At 45.2% G+C, this 13,756-nt stretch overlaps 1 protein-coding gene across 1 annotated transcript; it reads left to right on the top strand.

The window, feature by feature from the left end:
• Window positions 1–297: 297 nt before the first annotated feature.
• On the top strand, window positions 298–13,197 carry LOC115132995 (ribose-phosphate pyrophosphokinase 2-like). Its single transcript, XM_029665781.2, has 7 exons — window positions 298–581; window positions 5,857–6,040; window positions 9,423–9,521; window positions 9,764–9,888; window positions 10,315–10,488; window positions 11,138–11,297; window positions 11,559–13,197. The coding sequence occupies exons 1-7, from the start codon at window positions 460–462 to the stop codon at window positions 11,649–11,651; spliced, it is 957 nt and encodes a 318-aa protein (XP_029521641.1). The 5' UTR covers window positions 298–459; the 3' UTR covers window positions 11,652–13,197.
• The last annotated feature ends 559 nt before the right edge of the window (window positions 13,198–13,756 follow it).

The raw sequence follows: 13,756 nt of genomic DNA, 5'->3' as shown, positions 1-13,756 counted from the left end.
TATATATATTTCCACAATATGAGGTTGGAATAATACTGTGAAATGTTTTTAATTACTATAATGCCATATTAGTGTAAAAGCTTTTGGAAAACACTGACTGAAATGTCAGCCTGTTTTGGTGGGATGGAGTTTTGGCCTTCCAAATAGCATGGACCATAACGTTTAATGCCAACCGCCTCACACTCCAATACAGTAGGTGGCAGTGCATGAACCTGAAATCGGACGCGATCCGCCAAAACAATCCCAAAGAATAAGAATAAGAACGCGAAACTTCCGCTATACCATGCAAACACTGTTCTCACTTCCTTTTCAGTTTTAGGTGTCCTGTCGTGCTGATATGCTATGCGTGGGCTACAGCGATAATAAGTTAACTTGTTAGCTAACTTGCCCCTTGAGGGATAATTGTTGCATCCAAAATCCCCTACTCACATTACCAAATTGCACATAAATATTTAGGACATGCCAAACATCGTGCTTTTCAGCGGGAGCTCCCACCAAGACCTGTCACAAAAAGTGGCTGATCGCCTCGGACTGGAATTGGGGAAAGTGATAACGAAGAAATTCTCCAACCAAGAAACATGGTAGGTTTCGTTTTTTACGCATTTATCGTCTGCATTTAGATACGTGCATGATTCTCTAATTGATCTGCTGAGCTAGCCTATCAAGCTATCTGGTGCTGGACGTTAACTTACTGCAGCCTGGGTCATGCATACACGTGTGCGCAGGAGTAGTAAGTTTGCTATGCTAACGGCACTGAATAACGTTAGCGTGCTGCCGTTATTACATCAACACCTAAATTGGAAAGTTAGTTATGTAATCCCATGGTCACGCGTGCTGGTGTTCATTGTTGAGTCGTAACTTTGCAAGATACACCATGCTAGCTAGTTTGCGAAAAGACTCACGTGACTTAATAATAGCCAACATAGTTCAGGTAAACAGAACCAACTACTGCAGCAAAAGAGAACCGAGGCCACGTTCAGTAGGCAAACGTCTTGAAACGTTGCAGATAAAGTGTAATGAACAGAATGAAAAGAAGAGTGATAACTGCAGGTAGCCTAGTGGGTAAGAGGTTTCTGCCAGTAACCAAAAACCCGCCGGTTTGAACCCCCTGCACCGACTAGGTGGAAAATCGCTCGATGTGCCCTAATTGTACCAGTAAGTCGCTCTGATAAAATGTATACATGTGTGTTATCCAAATTGTTCCTATAATTATTCGCCCTGCTGCAACCCCAGATTCAATCTCTGCCTAAATAATGTCATGCACTTAAACCTAATTGCACCTGTCGCTCTGTATAAGAAATACATATACATATTTAATTTTCCTCATCTGTATTGTTCCAATATTGTTTTGCCATGCTGCCACCCCTGGTTCCATTTTAGCCTAAATGATGTCATGCACGTAATCTAGGTTCATTTCCAGCCGGGTAAGCAAGCTGACCTAATTGTTCAGTAGCGATGGTAACTACATAAACCTGCTCTGGTGCATGTAGACTTTACAATACTCGCAATATGATGCAATGGGTGTGAGCGAGTACACTGCATTGCCCCATGAACCAAGGTGAGCTACGGTCTCCTATTGATTTTTAGCCTAGCTTCATTACTTGTCCCCTATGTGCCATAGTGGGTCTTTGTCAGCTATATTAATACAATGATCTGCTTTAAAATGTGTGGGTGCTTTTGGATACAGTTTGGCCTGATAGTGGGAGTGAGTACAAGGACACAGATACATTAGATATTATTGTGGGATGTCCTCCTTGCAAGGATGAAAAGTGGGAGCAAGTACATAGTATTGAGTAGATGATCTGATATGATAGTCTTATACTCAGCTGGCCCCTCCCTGGATTTTGTGTTAAACGCTCAACAACAAAGCTTTCTCTGCCCTTAACCTTGTTCTGAACACCTCCAAAACAAAGATTGTGAAACACACCCCCCTCAGAGAGAGAGAGAGTGAGAGAGACACACACACAGATTAATGTTGAAAGATGTGAGAGCTCACATGTTTTTTTAAGTTTTTTTTTTTTTTTACAAAAGGATAGATTTAGAGTGTGATTTTTTGGCAGGTACATATGCAGGATGCTACTCTCCACAGCATGCATGGCCTTTGTTCCAGATCAAAACTCCTAACCTACAACTTCATTTTGACCTAAATTAACCGGATAGATTACTGCTTCCAGTGTTTTCTTTTTCCAAGTCTAGCAAACAAAGAGCAGAGACCTGAGGACACCATCCAACCTGGAACCGCGCTCCCAGACTTGAAAGGACAGACCAGATACAAATTCAATTAACTCGAAGGTGTGACGTAAGAGGGCTTTTGACCCAACAAATGTCAGGAGTCTTTGAAGCGTCCTCTGAAGCCCCCTCCTGCTGTTCAGTCCATTCACTGGCATTTTCTACAAGAAATCTGCCTCCAGAAATAAAAGCTTCTCCCAAGGTGGTGTGACACCTACCCCCGTTGCCTGCTGCACTGCTGCTTGGATTCCACCTGGAGATCTGTTCACCGTCTGCGTGGGCCTGTCTCCCCCTGTCTGGTACAGGCAGTTTCACCACACTCACCCCTCTCTCCCTGGCCTGTCTCCCCCTGTCTGGTACAGGCAGTTTCACCACACTCACCCCTCTCTCCCTGGCCTGTCTCCCCCTGTCTGGTACAGGCAGTTTCACCACACTCACCCCTCTCTCCCTGGCCTGTCTCCCCCTGTCTGGTACAGGCAGTTTCACCACACTCACCCCTCTCTCCCTGGCCTGTCTCCCCCTGTCTGGTACAGGCAGTTTCACCACACTCACCCCTCTCTCCCTGGCCTGTCTCCCCCTGTCTGGTACAGGCAGTTTCACCACACTCAGCAAACCCCTCTCTCCCTGGCCTGTCTCTCCCTGTCTGGTACAGGCAGTTTCACCACACTCACTGGAGCCCTCTCTCCCTGGCCTGTCTCCCCTGTCTGGTACAGGCAGTTTCACCACACTCACCCCTCTCTCCTGGCCTGTCTCCCCTGTCTGGTACAGGCAGTTTCACCACACTCACCCCTCTCTCCCTGGCCTGTCGCCCCCCTGTCTGGTACAGGCAGTTTCACCACACTCACCCCTCTCTCCCTGGCCTGTCTCCCCCTGTCTGGTACAGGCAGTTTCACCACACTCACCCCTCTCTCCCTGGCCTGTCTCCCCCTGTCTGGTACAGGCAGTTTCACCACACTCACCCCTCTCTCCCTGGCCTGTCTCCCCTGTCTGGTACAGGCAGTTTCACCACACTCACCCCTCTCTCCCTGGCCTGTCTCCCCCTGTCTGGTACAGGCAGTTTCACCACACTCACCCCTCTCCCCCTGGCCTGTCGCCCCCCTGTCTGGTACAGGCAGTTTCACCACACTCACCCCTTTCTCCCGAGCTTTCACTCGCCTCAGCACACACTCACTGTTTGGGCGAGTGACTCTGAACTTACAATGGCTACCCCCCTCGTTATATTAAAAACATTTTTTTTGTGCACTTTGCTATTTGACTCATGTGTACTTTGTTGACTACAAACTTTCTTTACCCAACCGTGGGACAGACCGTGTTTGTTCCCACACTCAGGACTCTGACTCTCTATTGGTTACACTGACTTTTGGCCTCCCATCCTATTCTAACCACCTCTCGTCGGCTTTGTATTCATGTTTCCTGATAGAATTGCTGTACAATATGATCTTGTTGCCATCTGATACACATTCAGATGTCATAAATCAGCACTGCAGGGCTCTCCCTGTGCTATGCCAGGCCTTGATTGTATTGCTGTTGATGATATTTGGAAATGTGCATGTACACCCTGGCCCACCTACTGTTGCTAGCCCCAATTCTGACTTGTGCTCTGATATTTGCTTCACTGGTTGCTGAACTCGTGAAAGCCTGGGTTTTTCACATGTTAACACTAGAAGCTCATGACCTAAAATGGATAAATTGAAAGTGTGTTCACAGATCCAATCCAGATCTGTTGGTCATTACTAAGATGTGGTTAAGGAAGAGTTTAGCATACTGATGTTCAACTTTCTGGTTATAACCTTTTTTGGCTAGACAGATCTTCCAAAGACGGGGATGTGGCAATCTTTACCAAGGATCACTTTCAGTGCTCGGTTGTCTCCACCATGTCTTTCCCTAAACAATTTGATTTGCTGGTTTTAAGCATTAAGCTTTCAAATAGCTCTTTGTTGACTGTTGCTGGGTGCTATCGTCCTCCCATCAGCACCGGCCTGTACCCTACCTGCCCTAAGATCTCTCCTGGACGGAATTTGTCCTGCTAGGTGACCTAAACAAGGACATGCTTAAACCACCTGACCAAGTCCTAAAGCTTATGGGACTCCCTAAATCTTTCTTATATTATCACAAATCCCTCAAGGTATGACTCCAAACACCCAGAAAATGCTACTCTCCTCTGTTATCCTCACAAATAATCCTGATAGGTATCAGTCTGGTATTTTCTGTAATGACCTTAGTGATCACTGTTTTACAGCCTGTGTTCGTATTGGCTGCTCAGTGAAACGACCTGTCCTGATTTGTCAGACGCTTGCTAAGCAAGCCTTCTTTCATGAACTGGCCTGTAAAATGGTATAGAAATCAGCTTGATCCCCTTTCGAAGACACTTGAACCTTCTTTTTTGATATTGTTAACAAACACGCCCCCATAAAGAAAATGACAATTAAAAACGGATTCAGACCCTGGTTTGACCTTGGATCTTGCAGAGTTACTCCACCTCAGGAATTGCATTTGGCGAAAGGCTTTGCACACGCATACTCAGGCTGACTGGCTGTCTTTCAGGCAAATGAAAAATAAGTGTACTCGGGCAATCCGGAAGGCCAAAGTTAGTTACTTTAAGGAGCAGTTCTCTCTCTGTGGGTCTAACCCCAAGAAGTTCTGGAAAACGGTTAAACAACGTACTACTTCATTTTTACTTAGCCTTTTCAAATATAGTTACAATCAGGCCTATTGCCGTGAACTCCAGGAGCGTTGCGGAAGAATCTGCGATGGCCAGCAGCGGGAGGAGGGTCAGGAATAGTTCTGTCATAATTATTTCATCAGTGTGCTTAAAGCATCAGACAAGCTCGGTGCATATTGTTGATTTATTAACTTAGGGTGTGCCAATATATGGGAAGAATACAAGTTTTAAAATTTTCGCCTAATCGATTGGTTGAAAGAACACGGTCGACCACATTTTTAAAATATACTCTACGACAGTCCTAGTCTATACAGTAGCTGTGGGTCTCGTGTCTCCTCACGTCGTGCCTCTTCTGGGTGGTTCAGATGGGTAGACCGGCTGTTGCATTAATTGCCTCTCTTGGTCAGATGTGAGCACATGACTCCAGCGGAGGCAGGGAAAGGGGGTTGTCCTGTCTGGAATGTTTCAGTTGTTGACTTGTTTTGAAGCCTGCAACTTGTGGAGAGATGGTGTGTGTGTGCACTGATTCCCAGAAGTCTGCTTTTCCACACGCACTTTCAAATGAGAGTTAGTTTGTCAACGTTAAGCTCGTTCTGGTCATTCCAATTTACTGCACCAGACCTCCATCAGTCCTCTGTTGGCGTGCAGTTATGATACTGTGTTGTTGGAAAGTGATTTGTGGTGCTGTATCGTTCATGAGTGAGTAGCAGTTGCCCTTTTTTCCCTAAGCATAACTTGTAGCGAGGGATTTGGCCTAGTTAATAAATGTCCATGGCGAGAAGTTTACGATCAGCCTTCTCCGTCAGGGTATACGAGCTATATGCCTAGCGTGGAGTGATAAGAGCAGGGTGATGAGGATGATCTTCTCTACCTCAGTGTGGAGATGAGTGAGTGGTTCCGTGGTGGTAAGAGCTATCCTTTTCCTTAAGGTGGCACTAAATGATGCTGCTGCTTGTCTTTGTCAGCGTGGAGATCGGGGAGAGCGTGCGCGGCGAGGACGTCTACATTGTGCAGAGCGGCTGCGGTGAGATCAATGACAACCTGATGGAGCTGCTGATCATGATCAACGCGTGCAAGATCGCCTCGTCGTCCCGCGTCACCGCCGTCATCCCCTGCTTCCCCTACGCCCGGCAGGACAAAAAAGACAAGGTAAGCCTGTTGCCTGCCGGGCTGCTCGCAGGCCCAAAGAAGTCTACTACAATGATTCACCATGTGTGGTGTCCAGTATGTAGTGCAAAACGTAGCATATATACAGTACCAGTCAATAGTTTGGACACACCTACTCGTGCAAGTGTTTTTCTACATTTTGTACTATTTTCTACATTGTAGAATAATATTGAAGACATCAAAACTATGAAATAACACATATGGAATCATGTAGTAACCAAAAAAAGTGTTTTGAGGTTCTTCAAAGTAGCCACCCTTTGCCTTGATGACAGGTTTGCACACTCTTGGCATTCTCTCAACCTGCTTCATGTGGTCACCTGGAATGCATTTCAATTAACAGGTGTGCCTTGATAAAAGTTAATTGGTGGAATTTCTTATTCGTGCGTTGTTGTGACACGGTAGGGGTGGTATATAGGAGTAAAAGGTATATATTTGGTAAAAGACCAAGTCCTTATTATGGCAATAACATCTCAAATAAACAAAGAACAATGACAGTCCATTACTTTAAGACATGAAGGTCAGTCAATCTGGAAAATATCAATAACCTTGACAGTTTCTTCAAGTGCAGTCGCAAAAACCGTCAAGCGCTATAATGACACGGGCTTTCATGAGGACTGCCATAGACAGGGAAGACCTGAAGTTATCTCTGCTGCAGAGGATAAGTTCATTTGAGTTACCTGCCTTAGAAATTGCAGCCCAAATAAAAGCTTCAGAGTTCAAGTAACACAGATCTCAACATCAACTGTTCAGAGGAGACTGTGTGAATCAGGCCTTCATGGTCGAATTGCTGTAAAGAAACCACTAATAAAGGACACTAATAAGAAGATACTTTCTTGGGCCAAGAAACACAAGCAATGGACATTAGACCGGTGGAAATCTATACTTTGGTCTGAGGAGTCCAAATTTTAGATTTTTGGTTCCTACCACCGTCTTTGTGAGACACCGAGTAGGTGAACGGATGAACTCTGCATGTGTTGTTCCCACCGTGAAGCATGGAGGTGTGATGGTGTGTGGAGGCTTTGCTGGTGACACTCGTGATTTATTTCGAATTCAAGGCACACTTAACCAGCATGGCTATCACAGCATTCGGCAGTAATACGCCATCCCATCTGGTTTGCGCTTAGTGGAACTATCATTTGTTTTTCAACAGGACAATGACCCAACACACCTCCAGGCTGTGTAAGTGCTATTTTACCAATAAGGAGAGTAATGGAGTGCTGCTTCAGATGACCCGGCCTCCACAGTCACCCGACCTCAACCCAATTGAGATGGTTTAGGGTGAATTGGACCGCAGAGTGAAGGAAAAGCAGCCAACAAGTGCTCAGCATATGTGGCAACTCCTTCAAGACTGTTGGAAAAGCATTCCAGGTCAAGCTGGTTGAGAGAATGCCTAGAGTGTGCAAAGCTGTCAAGGCAAGAGTGGTTACTTTGAAGTATCTCTGAATTTGTTTTACACTTTATTGATTGCCATTTCTTCATCGTTTTAATGTCTTCACTATTATTCTACAATGTAGAAAATGGTTTTAAAAAAGGAAAACCCATGTAGTTGTCCAAACTTTAGACTGGTACTGTGTATATAAACACACACATCTCCTCCTATTGAATGTTTTCCCCAGACACAGTTGATTGGCATGTCATCCAATAACTTCTGTGTTATAACACAAAAGACATACGAAAAATACAGCCTCGGCCAAATAAAGCTGTCGGTTTGAATTAGAGCATGGTTCATCACCTGAGGTGACGTCAGACTTTCCTAGAGGGGAGAAAAGGTTCAGACCACCGCTTATCTGGTAAATGATTCACACACTTCCAGTTAATAAAGTAACAAACAAGTTTCCTCATGTAGCAACCCACAGTTGTTCTGAGGCCTAACCTATATTCCACCTTTTCTCCCTCTTTCTCTATCAACCCAAAGACAGTGTATCAAGCACCAGTTACTATCATGAGACCCTAAGCACGCAATCTCTGTTGTGGAGCATATTTAACCTTTATTTAACTAGGCAAGTCCGTTGAGAGAACAAATTCTTATTTACAATGACCGCCTACTCCGGCCAAACTCGGACGACGCCGGGCCAATTGTGCGCCGCCCTATGGGACTCCCAATCATGGCCGGATATGATACAGCCTGGATTTGAACCAGGTACTATAATGACGCCTATTGCACTGAGATGCAGTGCCGTAGACCCCTGCGTCACTCGGGAGCCCTATTATGTTTTGTAACGAGGTGTAACATGCCAGATATCAAAGGCCCCTCTAACGTAGTGGCATACTGTAGCCCAGTGTCTCACTACTCTTGTCCTCCAGTGTAACAGGTTTCAAGGTCATGTCTAGCAGGGATCTTGCTAATGTCAAATTGACGTCATAACTTACATATTCGAGGTCATGTTGGAGAATCTTTGCAATTTAGCTAACCCTAACCCTTTTCCTAACCTTAATTTAACGTACCTAACCTGCTTTGAAAAGGTCACTTCTGACATCAGAGTCATCCCATCTAGTCAACCCTGATTCAACTCGTTGAGGGCTTGATAATTAGTTGACAAGTTGCATCGGGTGTACTTGTCTGAGCCTACAACAAAAATGTGTGCTGCAGGGGTTACTAGAGGTCTGGAGTTGGGAAATACATCTGTAGCCTATACAAACACTCGGAACTACAAGTTCTAGAACAGGACATTACAGATTTCCGACAGAGGGTTTACTTATGTTTGTAAATCAAGTTTAATACAAGAAGGATTTAGACGGGGTATGTTTGCTTGTAACAAATGGTGGCTGTTTAATTCCACACGTTGGCCCATCACTGTTTTCTTTTCCCCGAGGCATGTTAAATCAATACATGGCACTGTGGAATGTGACCTAGTACAAAATAGATGTTGAAACAAGCGTCCTGCCAGAGTTGAACTTGTGTGTGTAAATAAAGTAACCTGTGAGTTGTGATTTGTCCCCTGAAACCAGAGTCTCTACGGTCACCTTGTGCTGCTATTTTGCTACAGGGGGCTGTGTGCATTAACCACAGAAGATGTCTGTGTGCATTAACCGCAGAAGATGTCTGTGTGCATTAACCGCAGAAGATGTCTGTGTGCATTAACCGCAGAAGATGTATGTGTGCATTAACCGCAGAAGATGTCTGTGTGCATTAACCGCAGAAGACCGAGATGTCTGTGTTGAACACGCGACAACCTGTAGCCAATCACCATCTGTTGTCTGTCGCCTGACCTGGATTGTGTTCCTTGTGGAGGAGCAAACCATTTAGACTTCACTAGTTCTTTAAATCCAGGGCATTTTACTGTATTACAACAATTGTTGTCACACTGAATAATTGAATTGTGTGCTTCATTTGAAAGAGCCTGTAACTCCCTCTGTGTCCCAGAGTCGTGCTCCTATCTCAGCCAAGCTGGTGGCCAACATGCTGTCTGTAGCCGGCGCCGACCACATCATCACAATGGACCTCCACGCCTCGCAGATCCAGGTAGGCAGCATCCAACACCTCACCGTCACAGCAATGCAATTGCAGGGTGCAGTTTCACCTGCCAATAAATGAAGTTATATTCAATTGAAACGACTAGTAGTAGTTGCTAGATTTGTTTCATTCCTAGTTAATGCAGTGAAGTCTAAAGTTGTCGCTATGTTTTTGCTCAATATTAGGCTAGTCGAAGAAGGCGGTATATTATCATGGAAAATCTTAACTTTTTTTTTTATCTCTGTCTGTAGGGATTCTTCGACATCGCTGTGGACAACCTGTATGCGGAGCCCGCGGTCCTCCAGTGGATCCGGGAGAACATTCCAGAGTGGAAGAACAGCTGCATTGTGTCCCCTGACGCTGGAGGAGCCAAACGGTAATAACCAATTCCATGTGGCAGGGTCACATGAACCAGATACGGCTGGTCCTGAGGTCTTCAACAATGTGGCAGGGTCACATGAACCGGATACGGCTGGTCCTGAGGTCTTCAACAATGTGGCAGGGTCACATGAACCGGATACGGCTGGTCCTGAGGTCTTCAACAATGTGGCAGGGTCACATGAACCGGATACGGCTGGTCCTGAGGTCTTCAACAATGTGGCAAAGCGACGGGGAAGAAGTGTTTGGACCCGTTCTTCTCTCTCTCGTTTAACCGTTTTCATTGGGTGTTTCTTTGTACCTGTCCATCTTCGAGATGACTTATGCCCGACTTCCGGGGGTCATGAGATTGCGGTGATATTTCTGCTGAGCGCTGACATGCACATCTCATATTTCTTCTTTGTTTTAATTTCCTTGTATCCAGAGTGACCTCCATCGCTGACCGTCTGAATGTGGAGTTTGCCCTCATCCACAAAGAGAGGAAGAAGGCCAACGAGGTGGACCGCATGGTCCTGGTCGGAGACGTGAAGGACCGCGTGGCCATCCTGGTCGACGACATGGCCGACACCTGCGGTACCATCTGCAAAGCTGCTGTGAAGTGAGCCACAGCGACCCCTCACACAGCTCCTAATATCCCCAAAGTTATTCTACCATGGCCTTGCTCTAGGTTATTTGTGTTTGGCTTGTGCTGTCAATAAAAGTCTGTATTTATAGATGGTTGCTATGTAGGCTCATCTGTTGATCTCAAATCACCGTATGGTTTATTGACCTGAACCCATTCTATTGAACCTAATGAGAGAGATTGTGTAGAGGGTGAGAAGTGATGTGGGGATTCAAAATCAACTCAGGGTTTTTTTTTTTTTTTGTCAAAATGGGGGCTTGGCCGTGGGTGTGGCCAATGGTACTGTCGCTGACCTAAACATGTAGGGCCCTCCTGTTTGCTGCAGTGACAAAATGTAGCTGTTTTAAAGCAAGTTTTTCTCTGCCGTTTTTATTTTACTGTTTGGACATAGTTGGCCCCGGGGGGGGGGGAATAAAAATCATTATCGTTTTCGTTTGTTCCAGTCTCAACCATAGCTCCCGTTTCACGGTCTCTGAAAATCCTCAACCTTTCACTCTTCTATTTGATGCTTGTGCCTTTTTAATTTTTCTACTTTGCTCATATGCATTATTTGCAAACGCAGTTTCCAAATTACTGTCACTTTTTTAAAAATGTTTTATTACACAACTCATATTTCTCTTTCTAGATTGATTGATGCCGGTGCGATCAAGGTCTACGCTATCCTCACGCACGGCATATTTTCCGGTCCGGCCATCGCGCGCATCAACGACGCCCCCTTCGAGGCCGTGGTGGTCACCAACACCATCCCCCAGGAGGAGAAGATGAAGTCATGCCCAAAGATACAGGTACCCCCAGTCCAGATAGGCACTTCCTGTTTTCTCACATGTCCTTCTACCTTTTAGCCAATGAGGAATCCATTTGTTGATACATGCAGCATTTTGCCTCTCCCATGTCTTGAAGCACCTGTAGCTTGCTGCTGTTGTTAAAGCTAACCATTCCAACCAGGATTGATTGGCTGCCCTGTAGGTTGCCTGACCTGAGGCACTGGTATATGGCGGTCTGCCATAGAGATGTATATGATGTTGTATTTTTGTGGTCTCCACCAGATCATAGATATAGCCATGATCCTGGCCGAGGCGATCAGGAGAACCCACAATGGCGAGTCGGTGTCCTACCTCTTCAGCCACGTGCCCTTATAAAGGATGGTCACAAGGAAGAGGTCACAATGGCCAATTTAGGCCGTTTCTCTCCTCGTGGTCCAATCAGCTCGCACCTTCAGTGGCCACTCCCTCCCGGAAGTCCTTAAACCCTGACGGTTTGGGCCAATTACACGTGAACGGTTCCTAAAGGCCACGCCCACTTTCCCAGCTCCGTTGTTCCGTGTGGAGACCCAAGAAAGAGTATCACCTCTTTGAGACCAGCAAGTTTCTATTTATGCATAATACCATGTTAAGATTTCCTTATTGTGTTTGTTTTCATTATCATGCTTTGCCAGCCAAAGGATCTGGCTGTCATTTTAACCAAAGGTCCATTGCCTAACGATGTTCCTGTTTGTTGTACCTCATTTCTTTGTCCATTTCACTATAAATGAAAGCATTCCATTGTGTGATGTCACTTCTTGAGTCATCTGACTGTTCTAACCAGCTCCGTGGGGAATCTGCAACGCTGCTGGTTTAAGAGGCACATTTGTTTCATCAATAGACGCCGATTACGAAATACCAGGGTCCTATTCACTAGACTCAAAGCGGTAGCAAACGGGGAGGGACTATCTATCCGATGTTTTGCTACGGTGTGTGCTAATCAATGCCACCCAGGGTTGTTTAGTCATCAACAGCTGATTTTTAATTCCTTTAACCAGCAACATTTGGTCAGTGTTGGAGTTCAGTTTTTTTTCTCCGAAAGATCCAGAGTAGAGGCTGTATTTGTTCAACCAACCGGACCTATGTAATGTCTATAAGCGTCTAGAATTGTCTCCCTTTAAAGTTCCAAAATTGTATCATGGAATTCAACTTGCGATATGAGCGAGAATTGTAAGCATTTCCACATGTTCTAGTTAAAACACTCTACTTTAGTGCCACGTAACAAGGCCAAATCTGATTTGCCATTTTAGTTTCCTTAATTTAGTATGCACCTGGTGGTGCACTCTAGTGACGGACTGGTGTCATTGCAGGGCCTCATGCTCACCTTTGTATTTCTGATCACATTTGCTCCATTACAATCTTGAAATTGCTCATTTACTAAAACTCCAACACCACTTCTAAACTTTTGAAAAACTGGGCAGCAAGAGATATCTGATAGGATTTCGGCAATCGGATAGGATTAAATGAATAGAAGGGGTATCCACATTCAAGTCAATGATAATCGCTCTATTTATATACATTTAATTCCATCCGATAACTTAGAGGGACTGTCCCCAGTTTCTCCATCAGGTTTATCCATCTTTTCAAAGGGTGATTGGTCAAAACAACCCTCACCCAAAAGGTCACGAATTTCAAAGTTCTACTTTCCCCGTGTCTTAAGTGTTATCCCCCCACCCACCCATTTACTTGTAGCGTAAGTTCTAATGTAGGAGGGTAACTCCTCAGGGTTCATTTTCCCCTGTTGTATGCTGAGTGTGCTCCAAAGGCTGTGTTCAGAATGATTTTGCGGATTGGTTGAAAACTGGTGGACAGGCAGCCACACTTTAGTTTTGTTTTTTACGCCTCCAGGGTTTTCATTGACAATAAACTTTGACAGTGACATCTACATACTGCTGACTGTCTTCCTTTCTTTGAGGATCCTCAGATGAATTGTTATAGACAGTACACTGTTATTTTCCCTATGGGCAGGAGCTGTGTGATCCCATTGGAAGATGGGAGTAATTGGGTGGCCATATGAGGAACGTGTTGCTACTTACGGCACCAGAATCTTGTGGCAGTGCCATGGGAAAGTAAAGGACCTTGGTTGAACGTTTGTCAGTCACACGTCTTAAAAGGGTGAGTTCACCAAACTAGCCATGCAACACCACCGCCCAACCACCATCTAGGATCAGGTCCTCCTTGACTATGTAATCTTATTAATTGTGATCTAAAATGCAGAACTGGTCCTAGATCAGCACTCCTGGTCTGAGACGCTTTGCCCTGGACTCCCATCCAAGGACCAACCAGGGTGAATATCCTTGTTTAGGCTCAGGCCGAGACACCTGCCAACAAGGGGGATGCGGGATGGTGTGGTTGATGGCTACAGCCATATATAATATTTCATATATATATATATATATATGACAGTGACATCTACATACTGCTGACTGTCTTCCTTATATATA

This window comes from Oncorhynchus nerka, linkage group LG2, assembly GCF_034236695.1.
Source record: "Oncorhynchus nerka isolate Pitt River linkage group LG2, Oner_Uvic_2.0, whole genome shotgun sequence".
Taxonomy (NCBI): Eukaryota; Metazoa; Chordata; class Actinopteri; order Salmoniformes; family Salmonidae; genus Oncorhynchus; species Oncorhynchus nerka.
This window is presented reverse-complemented; position numbering and strand designations above follow the sequence as displayed.